General features: G+C 35.2%; 1 protein-coding gene across 5 annotated transcripts in view; it reads left to right on the top strand.

Moving 5' to 3' along the window:
* Window positions 1-22,031, top strand: part of LOC120754910 (sodium channel protein type 1 subunit alpha) — a 93,221-nt gene that overhangs the window by 54,801 nt on the left and 16,389 nt on the right. For all 5 annotated transcript variants that reach the window (XM_058421279.1, XM_058421282.1, XM_058421278.1 and 2 more), the window contains 7 exons: window positions 451-624; window positions 1,232-1,588; window positions 2,329-2,811; window positions 5,675-5,792; window positions 7,195-7,349; window positions 9,968-10,141; window positions 12,665-12,787. In XM_058421279.1, coding sequence (XP_058277262.1) covers window positions 451-624; window positions 1,232-1,588; window positions 2,329-2,811; window positions 5,675-5,792; window positions 7,195-7,349; window positions 9,968-10,141; window positions 12,665-12,787 — 1,584 coding nt within the window. The remainder of the gene's footprint in view (window positions 1-450; window positions 625-1,231; window positions 1,589-2,328; window positions 2,812-5,674; window positions 5,793-7,194; window positions 7,350-9,967; window positions 10,142-12,664; window positions 12,788-22,031) is intronic.

The following is a 22,031-nucleotide window of genomic DNA, read 5'->3' as shown; positions in this document are numbered from 1 at the left end:
CTCTGTTGAACTGAATGGCAGGTCATACATAGCAGGCAAGAAACTGCCCTCCTGTAGTCTTAGATTTGGCCTCATTCGTAATTTGTATCCAAAGAAAGAGTTATACCACATAATTTCTTAGAAAGCATTCTGGTTTATGTTCTGAAAATCAAATTTGGGACATTGTTTGTACAGTACATGAGAAAGTCCATATCCCTAGAGAGTTGAAAATGGATTTTAAATGTTATAAAACAGAAGTTTCATGTAGTATAAAATTTAATTAATAGGAAAGTTACCTGGTTTTCTGACACTTGTTAAGGGAAGGTGGGCATAATAAATCACTACAGTAAATGTAATTATATTTAATTATAGCTTTTGGGTAAGACATAGCTTGAATTAAAAACCTAGACAACAACTAGATCTAGAGTCTTATGTTTCACCGTGCAATAACAAACTGCCCTTTGAACTCAGGTCTTCACTGGAATCTTCACAGCAGAAATGTTTCTCAAGATAATTGCAATGGATCCTTACTATTATTTCCAGGAAGGATGGAATATTTTTGATGGTTTTATTGTGACCCTTAGCTTGGTTGAACTTGGTCTTGCAGATGTGGAAGGACTGTCAGTTCTTCGATCATTCAGATTGGTAAATATACTTCAATTGTATAGATTTTTCAATGTGGCTTCATTAAAATAATTTTATTTTTGTCTTAGAAATTTGCTTGATATTTGCCATGATACTGATCCTAAGGACAGTCTCATTAGCCCAAATCCTTACTAATTGTGGCATCTTAGAGTCTTCAGTGGGAATTGATAGAGATCCAAACAGATAGCCATGGGCACCTTGGACCTATTTCCAATGTATCCCTTGGAAATTCACACTTTAAGCAACCCACTATGCAGAAATAAATTGACTCACTAGTGGTATTATGCTCTGATTGGCATCACAGGAATAAATCTCTACACATACTAGTTGAAAAGTTGTCCAGATGATTTTAACAGGTGAACCTTAGATTTTCAGTTCGAATCAGTAGCATCTTCGATCTTCAGTAAAAGCCATGCTTTGAGAATATCAAATTACAATTTTACAAATTTTTCTTGAGGGAAACTTCCATATTCATAAGTTTAGACAAGATGATACACTCTGAACAGTCCAACTAAAGGCATATTTTGCATCAATATAATTCCACAAACGAACTTTAAAATATCCTTGTATTTCTGGTTCTCTCAACAATATTTTTCTTTCCTTCCAGTTACGAGTTTTCAAACTGGCAAAATCTTGGCCAACCCTAAATATGCTGATAAAAATCATTGGTAACTCCGTGGGAGCTTTGGGGAATCTGACCCTGGTGCTGGCCATCATCGTGTTCATTTTTGCTGTGGTTGGGATGCAGCTGTTTGGGAAAAACTACAAGGAATGCGTCTGCAAAATCGCAAGTGACTGCGTGCTTCCTCGCTGGCACATGCAAGACTTTTTCCACTCTTTCCTGATTGTATTCCGAGTGCTGTGTGGAGAATGGATCGAAACCATGTGGGACTGCATGGAGGTTGCAGGCCAAGCTATGTGCCTTACAGTCTTCATGATGGTCATGGTGATTGGAAACCTAGTGGTATGTAATCAAAGTGTTAACAAAAAATGATTTGGCAAGAGAGTGGTCTCAGTCCTGAAGTGAACTAAGTGCTCTGGCATTGCTTCAACAAAGCACTTAAGCAGGTGGTTTCAAGAAATGCTTAAAGTTAAGCTTAAGAGTTTTTTTGGATAGAGAACAAAATATTCTGCCCTGTCAAAATTCTAAGAATGTCAGAGTGGGCACTTAAGAATGCAACTAATTTCTCTTTTGGCCCTTTGAAAATATTTTTCGCTCCAAATAATTTTAGTTTATGGGCTCTTTATAAACCATTTGCTGGGGATTTTTTTTTTATTATTTATACCATATGATTAGTCACCTGAATAATCTAATTTCTGTTGTGTGATAGAACAAATTAAACTTTTTTATGATGCTGAACAGCAAATTTGATATCTCCATTTTTAGATTATAAGCTATGACACCAAAATATTTATATACCGTGGGGACTTAAAGACACATTTATAGATATTAGTCATATTTTTGAATATTTTGAATATTAGTAATATTTTTGAATAGTGAGCAGGACCTAAGCTAAGTGAAATAAGCTTGGTTTTTATGGAGATGAGAAAAATTTTTGAGGGTACGTTTTTGGTTATGGTGAATTACTGGAATTTCAATCTTTGATGTCACAAATAGGACATGTTTGAATAAAATAATTTTGGGGGTTTTTTTGGTTTTTTTTTAATAAAGTCTGGAACATCTGTTTTTAAATCTTTCTGCAGGTACTGAACCTATTTTTGGCCTTGCTTTTGAGCTCATTTAGTGCAGACAACCTTGCCGTGACAGATGATGATAACGAAATGAACAATCTCCAGATTGCTGTGGCAAGAATGCAGAAAGGCATAGATTATGTAAAAAGAAAAGCACGTGAATTCATCCAAAAAGCCTTTGTTAAAAAGCAGAAAGCTTTAGATGAAATCAAGCCACTTGAAGATTTAAACAACAAAAATAGCTGTATTTCTAACCATACAACTGTGGAACTAAGCAAGGACCATGACTATGTTAAAGATGCAAATGGAACCACCAGTGGTATAGGCACAGGCAGCAGTGTGGAAAAATACATAATTGATGAGAGTGATTACATGTCATTCATAAACAACCCAAGTCTCACTGTGACAGTGCCCATTGCTGTGGGTGAATCCGACTTTGAAAATCTAAACACAGAAGAATTTAGTAGTGAATCAGACCTGGAAGAAAGCAAAGAGGTATTTGGATGTTTTTTTGCATTTCTCTCTGATCTTTTGAGGGTCTTTGATATGTGGGATTTTGTTTGATTGCTTTTTAGTTTAACTTCTCATAAGCCAGTGTATTCAATTCTTAATCATTTATTTTGACACTTCTTCGTAGATGTGCATAAATGAGTGTATAAAGGACTTAATTCTTGACCAAAAGTGTGAGAAAGAGTTAAAAATTATAGCTTCCAAGAGGTGATAAGAGGGCAGGTAATGGGAGACTCAAAATCCATAAAACTATGTATGGTCCACATGGTCGTTGTAACAACTTGTAGGGGACAGTGCCTTCGCTGCAGTGTTATTCCACCAGAAATTTTTGTTTGCCTTCTGCGACAAGGGTCCCATGAGGACTGTGATACATCTCAGTGCCTCTTGAAAAAGCAGATATAAACCAGAAAACTCATAGATGGTTTAGGTAACTCCTTTAGACATTCCTTTAGACTTATAAATTCTTTTCTATTTTAAAGTTGACAGCTCTTCTAGACCTAGATTCCCATAAAAAGAAGTCTAAAACACAGACTCTCCTATATACTTCAAATTCACTTGGTTGTTAAAATTGAAAAGTACCAAAATATGAAAATATTTACTGTTGGTAAAGGAATGCTTTAGCAGACTATTGATATAAAACCTTTTTGAGAACTGTAATTTAAAAAAGCATGTTAACTCTATAACTGTTCCATTATGTAACTTTTTGTTTGTGGTTATTTTAGCATAATAATTTTAATTGATTCAATGACAGAATTTGCAAAACAACTACATGCTCAATGACTTATTTTGTTGTCATTTTAGTCAAATTAGAAAAGTACCTTTTCAGACACTAAACAATATTAATTTTCTCGCTTGAGAAACCTCAGCCTTAACCAGCTAGTTCCCACTCTGGTAGCAATGCAGTTTCCTTACAGGATAGCTCACCTTCTGCCTTCTGTCCCACTGTTGTATTGCTAACAGTTTGCTTCAGACACCAAATTTTAGGGTAGCTGAATTCTTTACCACTATCCTTTCAGTGTGTGTAAGAGCCCTCTAGTGCCCTCAGCAAGAACTCGGTGTTAAGCTAAGTGCAATTTTTGGATCCTCCTCCAAGAAAGGAGACCCGTACAAAACAGCCTCTCCCCATAAGAACTTATTTCAGAGACAGCGTTGTTCCCATTTTCTAATTAATACCTGAACCATTAATAATTATTTTCCTGTTAAATATTAGCTAAATTGTCTGTTTGACTTATGCTCATGAACCACTGCTACAATAAAGGTTGTTAAAATTTCTTTCAGCACATTATGAACCACTCCCACCATGAAGAATTTAAAAAATTAACATTTAAACAATGATCCTTTAGAGAAAAACAATGACTTATTGTCTACTCTCCACAACTACCTTCATGCTGTCCAGTCCAGTCTTACAACCCATTGTGGAGCAGACAGTCAAGCAGAGAGCCAGCACCTGGTTTATGGACCAATGGAGAATTGATCCCATTTAGACATGCTCTGTTTAGGAAAGCTTAGGAAAGTTATCTGCTGATGTGCTGCTGCCTGTGGGAACAGGGTTACCTCTTACCCCATTGAAAAGTGTATTATGACACTTCTGACTTATTACGGTCACTGCTTAAATAAGAGTTTTGTTGTTAGTGTTTGGGTTTTTTTGTCCTCAACACCAAAGGACCTGCTGCCACCTAGCACTGATGAACCCAGGAGGAGGCTGTAGCGAGGTGGGGATCAGGCTCTTTTCCCAAGAGGCAGGATGAGGAAATGGGCTCAAGTTGTACTAGGAGAAGTTTAGATTAGATACTGGGGAAAAATTCTCCACTGACAGGATTGTCAAGCACTGGAATAGGCTGCCCAAGGAAGTGGTTGAATTGTCATACCTGAAGGTATTTAAGGTACCTGTGGACATGGTTTTGTGGTGGTCTTGGCAGTGCTGAGTTTACAGCTGGACTCAGTGGTCTATATTTCAGTTGTTTCATTATTTTGTTTAGCCATACATATCCAAATATATTTCCTTCATAATTTTGTCCAACTTTTAGCCACAATATTGAAGAGGTAGATTGCAACCAGGTTTCAGCTGCATGTTACGTGTTGCAATAGTTTTTTGATTTTTAGGATGAGAATATGCTTAAGTGCATTCTTTTCTTTCTTTCTTTCTTTCTTTCTTTCTTTCTTTCTTTCTTTCTTTCTTTCTTTCTTTCTGTCTTTCTTGCTTTCTTTCTTTCTTTCTTTCTTTCTTTCTTTCTTTCTTAATTTGGTTTCCAATTTATGCCTCTCTCTTTATGCTCATCGTTTTGTTGAAAACTTGTTGATAAAAAACAATCTGATTTTTTATGTGCTTAAACTATCTCATCCTTATTGTATGCAGATTCTGCTTCACTCTGAGCTAGACTTTCAGCAATTTTAATCTGGATTGACTAACCTCTGAAATATGGTCTTCTCTGCTTTTATGTCTCATTCTATGAGCTCCCACCTCATTTATGTAGTCATTTTTAGACTCGTATCTGATTTTCAGTAGACACTGCAAATTCCTGTATATTTGTTTAAGCTTCATTATTTCTATGTTAGTCAAGAGATCATTATGACTTATGGCTTGTTGTGGTCATAAATCTTCTCAGATTTAGCATCATTACCAACATTTACCAGTTTAAAGCACAATTTTATTTGAAGTCTGTTTTGTTACTAATACACCTTCTATTTAATGGATTCATTCAGTGCAGGAGGAAAATATATATAAGACTGTAAAAATTTCTCAGATGTTTATCAACAATTTACCTATGTATTTACTTATTCCAGAATCAAATAATATTCACCTTAAAATCTTTTCCCTATGCATTTGTGATGTTTCTTTCCTTTACAGAAGTTAAATTCATCTAGTTCATCTGAAGGCAGCACAGTTGATATTGGACTTCCTGCAGAGGAACAACCAGAAGCTGAACCTGAAGAAGCCCAGGAGCCAGAGGCCTGCTTCACAGAAGGTATTTGGAAGAAAAACACTAGTAATAATTATTAATAGAATTACAGAATAATTTTCTGTGTAAGTTAAGTATTATTATTTATTTATCATATTACCCTCTTGTTAGTGTTTAAGCTCTGATTAGCAGTAGTACTTTTAGTCCATAATATATTATATGGACACTGATACCACAATTATACTATGTATTGGATAAATAGTTAAGGAAACATTTTATTGGAAATGTATCTCTATTTTAAAATACAAAAAATATGGTATAGAATATTTTATTTTAGTATGTTACTGTACTTCTGGAGTTTATATTCTTCACAGATATCCAAGTGCTTTATAAAGTATACATTACTAAAACAGCTGTTTAGTGATAAATAAAAACTTCACCTCAAGGTCTTGTGCAAAATGCTAAATGAGTCTTCTACAAATTGGCAAAAGGAGAAGGAAGAGCCTTGTGTGCCACCTGGGGCAACAACAGTCTCACCTGGTGGACTCCCCCATCTTTCATTCTTCCTTCTGTTGGCCCGCAATTCAATAAAACCACTATGTGGTCAAAAATGTTTTTCCAATGGCATTTCCTTGGGGGAACCTCATGGATGCGTGCATGTGAAGGAGGTGGGGGAATAACTATTTTTTAAAACAGTAATATAAGGATACAAATGCCATTTTTTATGTCTGTAAGCAAAAGTTAGATTTAGGCACTGGAGAATAAATGCTATTGTCAGGTTGGATTACTTCTGGACATGGTAACAGATCATTCTTTAGAAATTTACACTGAACTTGTAAGAGGTAGTACTGTTACAGTCTAGGATTTGTCATGGAAAATACCATTATTTATTACTAGTATTTTTCTACATAAAAGTCAGCAGCTAAGTTATAAAAGTGTAAATAAATTAAGGACAGAACTTAGAGAAATTAGCTGGTACTGAAAAGCCCAGAACTCAGATAAGATGCTTAGATTTCTTTTATGCAATGAATGCAACACTGTCTGAATTGAGTATCCTGAACAAAAGAAGGTACAGTTTAATATAATTTTCCCATATCTTACTACATAAACCTACCTGATATTTGGATGAGTTTGTATATTTGAACTCTTACTTTGTATTCTGTAATTTGGCTTCACATTTGATGGATTTTTTTCTTCTTCTGTGCACTGTACTGAGCACTTACTTGATAAATGGGGAATACATTACATTCTTCTCACTTGTTCATTTAACTGTAGATTCCAATTATCTCAATGTTATTTTTTTCTTTGAAGAAAAAGAAGGCTATCTAGGTGAAAATCTATTGGGTTTTTACTACATAGCACAGTAAAAATAGTATAGTATCATTAACAGAATGCATGACCAAAATTAATGCAACTCAACAAAATCTCTTCCTTTTTTCCTCCTCTAATTATATACACTTTTCTAAAGGCTGTGTAAGGAGGTTCAAGTGCTGTCAAGTAAGTATAGAAGAAGGGAGAGGAAAGCAGTGGTGGAACCTTAGAAAAACCTGCTTCAGGATTGTTGAACACAACTGGTTTGAGACTTTCATTGTCTTCATGATTCTCCTCAGTAGTGGAGCTCTGGTAAGTAAAACATGAAGAGAATGTTTCCATGTTGTCAGAAAACTCCTTAAAATTGTCGCTCTTAACATTATTTTAAGTTAACACAATTCCATGTCTTTAAATGATAGGACTAAATTTAATTTGGGCCTTGGGAAAAATGGCAAAAATAGTCTCTTCTCAACAACATGTAGAAAAAAGAACAGACATAAATTATTAGAGAGAGCCTAACTCCATTGCTGGAAGTGGCAGTGATATGGCTCAGGCAGAGAGAAACAGCATGTGAAGAAGAGAACATACTAATCTTTCTTATTTGAGTGTGCTCTCTCCTTTCACTGCTGGTTACTGATGTAGCTGAGGGGAAAGGACTGTCACTGTTGAAGTGTTTGGACCTATAATGGCATAAACAGTTCAAAACACCTTGCAAGGGCCAGGGCCGGCTCATGTAGCCCCATAAATGCTGTGTGCTAGTACAGCAAAAAAAAGCTAAGACTGTGTGGGATTTTTTGATTCCTTTCTAAGAAAAATAATTTATTATTTAGACTTACAATTCAGTTTCTACTGACTTGTATTTATGTAGACTGAAGGGACATCTGCATAAACATGAATTTGTTCTAACAAGCATGCAATGGCAGAATAAAGGGAATACAATCATAAAAATACCAAATCTGTAATAATAAATTAAATAAAACCCTAACATTAATGTGTTTTTTCAAAAATACAAATGATGAAGAATAAGGAAATTGTAGATTAAATTTTAAATTAAAGGGAGCCCATATATATATACACTGAAGTAAAGTTTCTTAGGCAAACTATTTGTTGTAAGATAATGCAGAGTATATCTAGCATCTACCCTGATAGATTTAATGACCCTTTGGCTAATTACTTAAATTCCTACATAATAAAAATATGGTGTTTCAAAATTGTATTATAAGCTCATTAGACCGCTCCCAACACTTTAAAATACTGTTAATACTGTTAGCAGTTTATGATAATACCTATCATTAGTTTCAGCTAATCTCTAAGAATTATTCTGCTTTTGTTTGGTCTAATATCAACACAACCATCAGAAAAACAACTTTTATGAGATACCACGTGACACCTTCCCTGTCATTTAAAATCCTCCAAATAACAAAAAAGATCAAGTTTACGCTACTGAATTTTGGTTCATACAACTCAGTGGAGAAAATCTTCAGTGACAAGAATATAAATGAGAAAAGTAGTGGAAGGAGATCTGAAAAAGGTGAATTTCTATTACTATATATAGAGGAAGTTTGAGACAAGATCCCATGGCACTAGTACCTCACTTGTGAGCCCAAGGTGTGGCATTCAGAAAACCTTTATTTCATGAACACATTTCAAAGACCATGGATTAGCCCAAGCCTCTGGAGATGTGAGACTCTGCTCTCCCTTTAAATACTTTTGCGATAGCGAAATGGTCTCTTTGCATCTACCAGCACCGTATCCCATCTTCACCCCAAGGCCATGCTCCAGACAAATCTCTCAGTCATCACTGGCAGGACAGGTGGCGGCATAGGCAGGATGCGAGCTGCCTCCGCAGGGCTCGCGGGCGGGCGGCAGACACACTGCTGCTGCCCGGAGCGCTGCTCGCCCAGCATCTCCCCACCTGTACAATGAGATGACGCGTGCTGGCCTCCCAGCTCTCCGTGAATGCATGAGTGTCACCTGCCACAGCGCCTGATGCAAGTAACCAGAATTACACAGATCTTAGCTAGATGTCCAATATACGAACACTAATCGTTTGAAACGACAGATGTCGAGTGGTTCAAAAGCAGGCTGAGTAAAAATGAGCGTTAGTGTCAAAAGGTATCCAAATTTTTGCAAGCTAGCAGATCATTCCAGTTCTTTCAGCCTGATAAGATCAGTCAGTCTCCAAAAGAAATAATAGCATAATTGAAATTTGAAAGCAGTTTAAGGAAAAAAAAAAAAAAAAAAAGAAAAATTTATGGAAAACAGGAGCTTTTTTTTTTTTTTCAATTGCCTAAAAATGAGAAAACAAAAAGTCTAAATGATATGGCAAGGAGCTCAGAAATTTTATGTATCTCATAAAATGTGAATAATAAAGCAGCTGATTGATTTAGGTAAATAATTATTTTAAGAAAGCAAGAACGCATTTTAAGATTTATAACTTAAAATTTGCAGGGAGCTAGAGGACTTAAAAACAAAAGGTAGATTGTATTGTCATTGCCCTGAAAATTTTATAGCCATGGCCCTGGATTTTGAAGTTGGGTCTACCTACAAACAAGCCAAATTTTCTCAGTAGAATTCAGTTCAGGCACAACACATGGCAGAATCAGGTCTATTTTTCACTACAGAATATGATCTGAGAAGAATAATTCACTATCATCAATAAATAAATACATTTTAAAATATCTCTGACCAGTAGAGTGGTTGCTGTGTAATATCTGCTTCTTCCTCCTTTGAGCTGGAAAATATATTTCCATAGGGAAAAATCAGGTACTGAGTTATCAGATAAAGAAGCATTAGATAAAATGACATAGCCTTGTATTTTTTTTGATGATAATTTCCTTTTTTTGTTGCCTTTTTTGGTTTGTTGTGTTACAACTTGAAGTATATGCAGTAACAAAAAATAACATCTCTTTCAATGTTTATACTCACAGGCTTTTGAAGACATATATATTGAACAACGTAAAACTATCAAGACCATGCTGGAATACGCTGACAAGGTCTTCACTTACATCTTCATTCTGGAAATGCTGCTGAAGTGGGTGGCCTATGGCTACCAAACATATTTTACCAATGCCTGGTGCTGGCTGGACTTCCTGATTGTTGATGTATGTAGCGCATTTCCTAGGTGACACTTTTATCTTTATCTGATAATTTTTAAACTTACTTTCTCTGCAGCCACAATATCTATTAATGACAACTAGCTTACTTTTCAAATTGAAAAGTAAGGTAGCCGGAAAAATTCCATGTTTCTCTGTCTTTCACTTTATGCTTGCAGCACTGCCTTGCTATGCTAAGAGAGACTGGAAGCTCTGCTGCTGAACAGAAGGACCTCGTATGGTAGCCCCCAAGCAGTTATCAGCCCCTAGCAGATAGGGGGTTTATCCCAACACTGCTGTTGAAAGAGGTCCTGCTGCCCTGCTCCCACCTCCAGACCCATCATTGCTCCTGCTGTGGTCTAGGTTGAATCCAGCATTTAGATGGGTGTCTGATCCACCAGACATCAGACAGCCACCTGAGTCGAAACTCCTCTGGCAAGAAAATTAACATCGTGTGTACAAATTTCAGCATATGGATAAATTAGTGCTCCACAAGGAAAGCAAAATATATCTCTAGCACTGGTAGTGTGGCTTAATTAGTATTGAAGTCCAATAAATACTACTGAGCTTGCAGTCTCCACAGACACGTTTGCTGCAAGGGTTCCAGCATAGTTCCAGCTCTATGGTACTGTGATGTGAAATGGGAGAGAACATTTCTTGATGCATTGATACAATTATGGAGCATTTAAGAATATCCTAAGTATACCCTATGGGGAAAAAACCTCCAGTGTGCAGGAATGCGTACTGTTTCTGCAGTTCATGAATTTCTGCCGGTGAACCTCAAATACTGTGTTTCACAGAGTTACAAAAACAGAACCAGTGACTATATTTTCAAGATAGTAATTTCTGGTAAAATATATACAAAAACCAAGTATTAAACAAGCTCAGTTTTAAAGTTAAGATTCTTTTTGTCCTGGTTTCAATGACTTAGGAATGTACACTGAAGAGACAAAAAGAGAATTTTATAAGAATTCATTGTCCAAAGGATTGCCAAAAATCCAACACATCAATGTGTTTCCAACATACAAGGGCTAATCAGAGCATCAGAGCAATTATTTTTCTTCAGGGGTTTTGTTTGTTTGGGTGTTTGGTTTTTTTAATGGGTGTTAAAAACATTTTTGATTTGTGTACATTGTAGTTTAAATATATTCAACTTCACATATACAGCTACAGATAACCGTGTTTCATACAAAGAAAGTACCCTCTCTTGGAAAACACTTTGCTCTTTAGTATTGAAATTCTCAAAATGGGTATCTAAGTGACACCTACGACAAAAAAGCTTGAACAAGCATGCAAGCAGAAGCAGCTGTTCATTTTCTAAACTAATTTTATCTAATATTTGACCTTATTTAAATCATAATATCCCAAACAGCCATCTTGTGAGTGTGAAAATGTGCATACATTATTATGTGAAGGTATTCAAGGGTCTGAATTAGTTCATGATAAAGGCTGGACTTACACACGTGGATACTTCCTTTAATTTGCCTTTAGATTTTGGCAGCTTGAAAGTTTTCAATGATATGATGAATGTGCTGGAAAAAGGAATTTAGATTTCAAAAGAACCAGGTTTTTTGGTTGCTAGAGCTGCTGAAAAGTTCAGAAAACCTATTAACTTCTAAAAGCTAAAAAATTTCACATATAATGCTTGTTTTTAAATATGAACACAGTCCTAGAGTTCTTTTTACCTGATACATTGTTTTTTATAATGGAAGAGTACATGTGAACATTATGCTATTTTTGCCCAATAAATAGTTAAGGTATAAGAACAGCATAACGAGGGAACATTTAGGGGAAATGGGAAACAAACCAAAGGTAATATTTTGGACAGGAGACATAGCAAATGTGGAGAATGTGGTATTTCCCACTGAGGTAATGTAGGGACATGGAATATTTAAAAGCCTGTCAAATTCTTCCACCAGTGGAACTGTTCTTCTAAGGTCCTAGAAATGGCATAGTCCAGGTTAATGCCAGCTTGTAAAGCATATCATTTCAGCAGTCAGGCAAAAGGACAAGTCAGTATAACTGTCTATGGCAAAATTAATCCTTTTTACCAATTTTTTTAACAATTCTCAGAGGAGCAATGTTGTTCTGTGACCCATGCATAGTTCAACACAAACTTTAACCAATTCCCTTTCAGTTATGAGCAATAAAATTACATTATCAACCACAATTCTTGATCCCAACAGTGTTGTAAAATAAAGAAAATATAAGACCAATACTAACATTGGTAAAAAGGAGAGATTAATTTAATTCAGTTTTTGTGGTTTTAAATGTCCTCAGATCAGTAGCAAAGGATGAAATTCAGAAGTACTGATGTTTCCAGATATTAATTATCTTATGATATTTTTGTTTGTTTGTTTGTTTACATATTCTTCTTTCATATTTCTTATGTTTTTTTACTTGAAAGACTCCCTATTCCTGAAGAAAGTGATCCAAAATTAGAATCTTCCTAACGAAGTGTATATCTCACATCTATGGTATGTAAAGGAGGATGTACAATATAATAATTTTTACTTTCCTGTTTTCATATAGGTCTCTTTGGTTAGCTTAACAGCAAATGCATTGGGTTACTCTGAACTTGGTGCCATTAAGTCCCTTAGGACACTAAGAGCTTTGAGACCTCTAAGAGCTTTGTCACGATTTGAAGGCATGAGGGTAAGACAACGTGAAAGTGTCTGAAACTATGCACGCATAGAAAGAATACATGCATGCACAACAAGGAATGACAAGTCCATGCAGAAAGGCTGCACTATCTTTTTATCGCATATCTTTTACTAACAGATAAGCAAAAAGCTTCATCCATTCACCTAAATCCATATGCAGTATCACATAGAACTTACTTTCATTAAGGTTACTTTACTTTCTAGCCAATCTCAGGAGTTTTTCCTATGAGTCTTTGAAATTGCCAACTATGAACTCTCTTAACAGTCTTAATAATAAATAAAATGTAACTAAATTGTATTAATTTCTTGACTGATAGGCATATCACAATATTTATACAGGAATCTAATTTAGTATTAGTTAACAAAGATGTTTTCTCCTAGAAATTGAACTTCTTAATTTTTCATTATATTTTATAAACCCCCTTTAATCTAACCCCACTGAATTTCATTAGACGATACTATAGATATATTCATATCTGCTAGTGGTTTAAATCTATTTCTGAGTTTGGCTGACTTAAAAAGCAAATCAAGTTATTTGATACCTCTAAGAAGTTATTCTATTTTTAAGGTAAATGCTTCTTTTATTTCAACTAATCTCTATTCAGTATTCAATACAATGTATATAAGGTTATTTCTTGCTACTCTGGGTAATTTAGAGGCCCTGCTTACTATTCATCTCACTCAAGAAGGCATTTTGACTTATTTTTTCATTTGTTTACACCTTCTGTTCCTTAAAGCCACTGAATACAAACTAACTCTATATGCATGTCAATGAAATATGCTTTAAGAGAATGCTTTTTCCTGTGTCATGGAAACATAAGAGGAAACAATGCAAAATCTTTAGAAAAAAATCTAAGATTAATGAAGTCAAACTGAGGCTTTGAATTCTTCTCCTGAAATTGTATTCAGCAGACTACCTATCTCTACTTCAGAATGCAACAGAAAATACATTGCTAACCAATGATTACTAAATTAATATATTTCAGCTTCATGCAGCAAATTGACTTTTAACAGTTTTCTCCTTATACAAAACTCATGAAGTGATACTCAGCAGGGTAAGAGCTGGTCAAGTACTACAGAATATGCAACTGTTTGACTTAGCCATTTTCTCTTTGTCTTTCTTTGTACATACTCTTCATGAACATTCAGATAAATTCATGAACATTCAGATAAATGTATGTGATTTTGTGCAGAGAAATGTTGAGAAACTGCTGTCAGCTTTACATTTTTAACAATGTTCTGGTCAGCTGGACTGGAAGACCAGTAGAGATGTTATGCAGGGAGGAAAAAATGCAGCTCCTAAAATGATGTTGGGAAGAACAGGTCATTTCTAGAAAGATGTCAAAATTGATTGCCAAATGTTTTATTCAATTATTCTGTATCTTTACATGATTGCCTTAGTAAATTTTTCCACTTACAAGGTTTAGGATATTCATGCATAAAGAAGCTGTTATTAAGGTACCTGTTACTTGAAATCTATTTGCTGCTTCCCCCCATTGCTTGCTGAATAACTATGAAACTCTGCCAGAAGCCCAATCATATGATAGAATTTCAGCTACACAACATGAATAATTCATGAGCAATTTACTGGTTGGGAATCACAGACAAGCTTGGAAAAGCAAATAGGCTTCAGCTCTATCCTCCAATATTAATGACAGTCAATGAAGTACCTGATTCCAGTCACTTAGCAGATTTGACTGGACAAGTATATACAGGCCTTAGAGTTACTAATCACGCTTCTGAAATGTGGGTTTTTTCCAAAGCACTTGGCAAGTATTCGAAACAACTCACTGACAGTTGTTGGCATTACTTTATGAATGACTCACGAACAGTAAAAAGATTCAAATAATAAATAATTGACCAGCTCATAAGACTATAGTCATATTGAAGTCTTCTCAGAAATCGAGTTCATTTCATAAGAATTTATAAAAAGAGATTTTTTTTTCCTGTCTGCGGAAAGTAAAAAAAAAAAAAAAAAAAAAAAAAAAAAAAAAAAAAAAAAAAAAAAAAAAAAGGCAGCCCAGCCCTCTTGGCTTTCTTATACTGCCCAAACCTACATTGAGCTGTGATAAAACAGAGTTTTAATTCAGCATGTATTTAAATTTTAATGTTTACCCATGTTCAAAATTGTGCAAATTTTGCACCAATAATGTAAAATATCTTAAGTATTCCACAAGAGGCTGTGGATACAAAAAGTCTTACATCATTTTGTAAAACAATTTGCCAAGTACTCAACTACTTTAATTCAATCAATGTTTTCCTTAAATAAGTTTTTCATTCTGGTGAACTGGAAGAATGCAGCATTTTACACAGTCATTACATACTAATGACTATTCTGATATGCCTAAATATGAAACACATTTCAGATCTTAAGCTACATTCTTAGAAGTCTTCAGCTATACTCTTTAGTTACAAGTTAATTTTATAATTATGTTGTTTCATAATTCTCCTTCCAAAGTGAGTATAAGATTTAGGAATCACTTGCACCAAAACAGGGTTCAAGCGATCCATAGCCTGTGCTTGCCTTAAGCACAAAAGCAAAGTTTGCCATATTAAAGGCATTTAAACTACCTGACAGTATACTGAATTCTGAGAAATTTTAATACCTTCTATATTGAATCTCAAAACCAACTCCACCCAGATGCTGGAAGGCAAAGTAAAGGATTGCTTTAATTTAATTTAAATTTCTGTCTTAGGGTTTATATTCTCATCTCAATTGGTGTGTGTACTAAGCAGCAGTAGCTGCAAACTGAGATCTGAATATACCCATTGCTTTTTGTTTAGCTTTTTAGTACTCGCAGTATAATGCTTTTGCGCTAGTACTGAATTGGTATGCTACTTGAAAATGTAGAATACTGAGTACATTTGCTTTGCTGAGTTAGAGAATTAAGTGACAATAAAGCATGCATTTGTGTCTAACTTCACAAAATAAAGCATGTCATGCCGTGCTTGATTTATTAGAGAAATAGTAGAAGGCAGCAAACAATCTGAAATCCAGTGCACTTTCAGTTTTGCATGCCTTATGCGTATTTCTGGCTGATGGCTTTAAACATTTACTGTATTTCAAATTTCCAGTCCAATTTCATAACTTTTAAAACTCAATTAGAGTATTTGATGTCTTAAATCTCCTCTAAAATTCAAAGGCTATTCCTTAGATTCCCTTAACAGGAAAGTGGCAATGAGGCATTTTCAAGAGTACTCAAAACTTCATTAGTATGAAAGAAACATTCCTCATATAACTGAGTTAGAAAATATGGCATCAAGTGTCTGTCATTACAGTTTCACAACTAATAACAGGCTATATATTTCTATTTCATATAGGATACGTTTCAGCTTGGATGGGGTGGACCACTGGTTCCTCCCTTATCTGTGTTGTGGGTACAGTATTTCCCCCTTTTCTATCCTTAATGAGTACAGTCTGACTAATCACTACATTATAAATTAAAGGTTAGGAAGAGAGAAAACCTCATCTGCAAATCCCAGTACCAGCAAAAGTAGATTCTATATAGTCATCCTCCACTGGTTCTCAATTGCTTTAAATCTTTGGAAATAACTCTGAAATGTTACAGAAAAAAATATTAAAATGAGCAAATGAGTATTTTTATTTAGAGTGTCTGGGATTATTTTTGAAGGAGAAAGGTACCTCAGCTATTTTAAGATTTTTTGCTGCTTTTTAAAATGAGATAAAAATTGGTTTTCTTTAAAAATTTGAGTCTGGATTTTATATTATTTTGGAAAGATCTATGCTTTACCCTGTTACTCAATTTATAACTAATGTATTCAAAATAACCTGAAGAAAGTTTTCAACATAACTCCTAATATGTTAAACACACTCAAAAATACTGCTATCTGAATAGTCACAACTACAGATATTTATATAATTGCAGTTTAAATTTTTTGCCTAATATAAAACACCCTATATGTTACATCGAGTAAATCACTCCAAGTGTATTGGAAGGATTATAACATAAAAAATCCCTTCTTGGAATCTGATTTCAGTTTTCTTTGGCCTCTGCTGGAAACTCGTTTTCATAATTTTTTATAAAATGCCAGGAAGAGTATTATCTTTCTTGAGGTTTAAAAATGTCCTGCAGGAAATATGTCAGTGATATAAAAATTTTGCAATCACAAGAATCATTAGCAAAATCCACCACTTCTTAGAACTACAACCCTTGCAAGCACGAACTGCAGGAGGGTTATCACTAGTGCAGGGGGGTTTATTGCTTCAGTGTAAACGATGTATTAGTCTCAACCATGTCCAGTGTAAATTTAGCATCTTATCTCACAGTTAAGAATTATGTATCCATTCTCAATGAACTGAGACATTATTTTCTGCAAGTTTCTCTTAAAAATAGAGGAATATATTTTGTGGATCTACATATCATGCACTCGGAAGGATTTTTTGAGGACTATCACCTTATTCATTACCTTTGAGTTTTAAGGAAAGTCTATTAGATATTTTGTGTCTCCTGTAGGGCAATTTAAAAATCTATAAACTTTGAGGTCTTTCTGCATAGATGTTTGTAAATCATACAGGAAACATCTTAGTATTTTTTTAGACTGTAATTTTACAATAAAAAGAGAACTGTTGAAGAGTTACCTTATATAATTGAAAATGATACATTTTTTTTCCAGTTTAATATTTGTTGTATCCTACAGAAAACAGTCACTGTTAGGTCAAAATTTAAAGATATTTAAATGGAATACATAATATAGTTTGCATTTTAATTGAAAATGTTACAGGGCATATAAAAGTCGATAACATTACATTAATGCAACAAGGTGGGCAAGAAGTTGGGGGTTTTTTATGGCATCCAGTGAAATACAAAGACACTATTCACACATCAAGTAACTGCTCTGTTTTCATGCTCGTGTCTCTTTACCAAGTCTTCTCAAACTAATGGAGCCCTGTGATTTATTTCTTGGTAGATAATTATTTTATTTTATAATACATTATGTAAAATTATATCTTTTCTTCTATATTGTCTTCAAAAGTACTTTTTTCATACTTGATTTCTGGTGAGAAACAGAAATAGGCGGCTCCAGAACCTCATCTGTTAAATCCAACAGTGTAGCTTGCTTTTAATAGGCTGTTACATGAATAACAAATGCTTGTGCTGCTACTTTAAACAAGTTAAATTTTCTTATTAAAGCTAGACTAGAACCACAGAATCACCTAGTTGAACCTCTCTGCTAACAATTGTGGCATTCTGAGATATAAACTCACCTCACAAAAATATGGAATATCTCCATTAACAAGCATTATAAAAATAGTTTGTGCATTGTTTGAAAAAGTATCTTGCTTTCTTTGAAGACAAAATTCACCATCAGAAGCATTCTTCAGTCAGGTGCACTTGTACAGTAACAGTTACAGGAAAGTAGAAAATACAATAATTGTCTTGTTCACGGAGTGATTTTCTTATCCTCTGAGACCTTTTATCTTTTACTTCAACTTTATTTGTTCATTATTGTTCAAATTCAGATTAAATGTAACTCCTTGACAGGTCTTTTCAGTTCTTTCCATCTGTCTGCCTTTGCATACTCTAAGTCCAACATTTTTTACAGTCACTGCTTTAAATAATGCTTTTCTGATAATTTTCACTGTTTATTCCCAATAGAGTCTTCCTTTTACTCCAATAATTGAAGATATCGTCATAAATAATTTTTTTTCAATTGGCTCACTCAAGGTACTTCTCATGCCTAACACTGACAAAATGCATAGTTTGCTAAAATAAGGGGGTTTTTATTTTCTCAAACTTCTTACAACTTTTCTAAACAGTTTTCCAAATGTTATTTAATTCTTACTTTACATAATCCTAGTTCATGTAATATATATATATATATATATATATATATATATATATGTACACACATAGAATTAAGGCCAACTGTGAAGGCAAAAGTGAAAAATCCATTAATTATCTGAAATTTGGGTTGGAAGATAAGAGACAAAGCCAGACTCTTCTCAGATGTGCAAAATGGCAACAAGTCAACAGCTTTAAGTTGGGATAAGGGAAATTCTTATTTGATAGAAAGGGTTTTAAGGAGGTTTGTGGTTTCATTTTTTTTCATTTGGGGGATGGGGTATTTGATTTTCATTTTGATGGGGGTTTTCGTTTGGGTTGGCTTTTTTTTTTTTTTTCTCATTCAGGTAAATACAGAATGTAGTTAGTGGATTATAGATCATATGTCCATATCCACATGGTGCATGGTGTACCACTCTGATTTCCATTTGCAGAACAAACTTACGAAAATTAGTTTCTTGCAAGAAATCCATTAAGATAAAATAGAAGTAATTAATTGAAAATGAGAAAGTTTTAATTACTCAGCTGATTCTACATTTTTAGGTTCCTAGAATCTAAAAATTCTTGTAGTTCCTCCCTAACCATTATTTAGATCATGTCAAAGGTTGCCCTTTCTCTCACAGATATGCCTCATTTTCATTCACTGTTGCCTCTACAGCCAGTTCATAGCTAATCACCAAGAACATGCAGTATGCTCCTTCCCAGGGTACCATTCCAAGCTATTCAATGACAAAATTTTTAGTTTTAAGGTAAAAGAATTGCAATCTCTCTCTCAATTCCTTCTCTTTCTTCCTTTCCTGTTATGTCCTCATTTAGACTGCAATATCACATATGTTTATTACCGGATATAAGCATTGATAAAATAGCATAAATTTTCACTTTTACCTGTGAGTAAAATTCCCATCTACAGCAATGCTGTGGCAATGTACATACACTTTATCCTTTCAATATAAAGAACTTTAGTCCTTAGATAGCCATTGTGTGAATCGACAGATAACCAGGGTGACCTGCAAAACACAGCTCAAATTCAAAGAGTAAATTTATTTCATTACCTTGCCAACAAAGCTGGGAGGCAGAGGCACACGGGGACACAGGCTCCCTCAGGGTTACTTCATCCTCGTGGGGACAGGAGGACCTGCAGCCTGCCCCAAAACGTGAAAGGGCTTTGTGCATGCACAGCTTATCACAAGGCTGTGCTTTCATGATCTGTCTCTGTCTCCCAGCAGGAGGCTCAAGCATGTCTGTGAGAGTGTATTATGTATTCCTATACAGGAATTCTACTTCTCAAAACAGGCAGAGGATAAACAACACTAGGCATAATAAATGGAGTTTTCCCACACTGACATGCTTAGCAATCCCAGCTGCAAGTTCACTTTGAGAGAAACTATTCCCTCCTCACCAAATCTTCCAGTTTTAACCCTTACCTGTCAACAGCCATCTTCAATCCAACTCCATGTATGCACTCAAAGGAGACAGGGTATCTTATGTGGGAATATTTTTCCTGTACTGCATCACCACTTATCTCCCTTCAAGGGCACCTCCAAACCTCACACTAAGCAACTGTGGCCGAGATACCAGAGCCTCTGCGGAGGGTCACTCTGAATCCTTGGCGTTGGGCCATGTTTTCATTCTGTCTGCTGGCCCTCAGGTCCACTACCTCCATTGCTTTTGTGACACACATTTTCAACTGACTTAGCTGCTCCTAAATTAAGCCCCATAACCATTTCTTCCAATCCCACTGACTTTCTCGTGTGTTATGACTTGCAGAAGAGGATCCTCTAACTTCGGAGAAAGGCAGTTTCCATCATCAATTTAACCAGTACCAGGGAGAAGAGAAAGCCATTATTACAGCATCAGACAGTCAATCTTTTTGATTAAGGAGTGGGCTTTCTTCATGGTCTGCCTCAGATGCTCTTTCGATCCCCTACCTGGTATAGTTACTGCATGTTTACATGGGGTTACTATGTCCTTTCCTCCCTTGCCTTAACTCTTCCACAGTGGAAGGGAGAATATACTTGTCTGTTACTTCATACCCACTTGGTCAAGGCAGTGTGGTTTCACAGTCTTCTAGAGCTCCTTGGGTGTTGTCCTCCTGGTCCTTCTCTATGAACACATGGTAAATGCAGATCCCATTGTCACCTGTGCCTACATCCATGTCCATTCATGGCGTACCTCCTGCCATTCCAGCACTCCTACCTATGTGCTGCACCAAGAATCTAAACCAATGTCTACTTGCTCACTTCTCCATCTTTCAATGCAAATGTTCTCTCTGGCAGCTCTTTGGGAACTTTTCCTATTTAAGCATAAAGTTATGAAGTTGGTACCTTCCAATAAAGTACTTTCTAATTTTGAGTAGAAAGAAAGTTCCACACATAGTCCTATAATCTCCCTTTCCATCCCAAAGATGGTAACTTCCTCCTCATTTGCACCAGGAACAGGGTTTGGAACTTCTTCACAGAACCTGCAAAAGTTATTGGAAAAGTAGATAAGTACTACTAAAGATTTTTCCTCGTTTGTTTACAGATTTCATGAGGCCCTGATATATCCAATATATCCATTACTCAGCTGCAATGTAGGAATTCCTGGAAAGTCTGTGGCAGCTGAGGTGCCGGGATCTATGGAAAATATTTTCCCCAGGCATCCAAAATACATTTATATCTCACTATATGTTCAGCTATGTCTCCCACAGCAGGGATTAATCTAGTAAAGCTCCTTATATTCTGTTCACACAGAAGGGATACGCTGATGTTTTGTACAATCATTCTACACACATGAACAGTTCTGACAGCAAAACTGATTTTTTGTCTGTTATTGGCTGTTTTCTTTGGAGAGTTTTTCAAAAGAAGATACAAACAGCAAACATGAAAAACATCTGGGTTACTAATGTGTCTTGACATAATGTCATATTGGCCAGAAGATAGGACATACAATTAGTATTGCATTAATTATTTTATCTTATATATAAACCTGATATTGGAAGATAAATGTTACGGAAATTTAAACATGAAAAATTGTGTATAAATATGAAATACTGCTTTCTTCTAGAGAAGACATGGTTTCCCACAATGATTTTTTTTTCCCCTGGATGAATGTTGAGTGGAATGTAAAATAGTCTAGAGCTCCGTTGTCTTTTTAGGCATCAGGTGTTGCTTCTCACTTCTTCTTATTGCTGTTCCACCTACCTGAAGCTATAGGAAGGTGAACAAGCAGAATCAACTTGGGCTTTTGCAGCTTTGCTCACTGGAGTCAGCCTGACCAGCAACATCCCAGCCTTGAGGAAATGCATAGGTAATTTATAAAACCAAACAAACAACTATGCAAACACCTTTTTCCAATTTACTGGCATTATATTCTGTATCAAGAAATAACAGAAAATAGGCCTACGAGAACAGCCCCTTTTAAAATAAAAAATGCATTTTGCATCATGTATAT

The sequence above is a fragment of the Hirundo rustica genome, chromosome 7 (genome assembly GCF_015227805.2).
Source record: "Hirundo rustica isolate bHirRus1 chromosome 7, bHirRus1.pri.v3, whole genome shotgun sequence".
Lineage (NCBI taxonomy): Eukaryota > Metazoa > Chordata > Aves > Passeriformes > Hirundinidae > Hirundo > Hirundo rustica.
The sequence above is the reverse complement of the archived record's forward strand: the minus strand, read 5'-3'. Positions and strand labels throughout refer to the sequence as shown.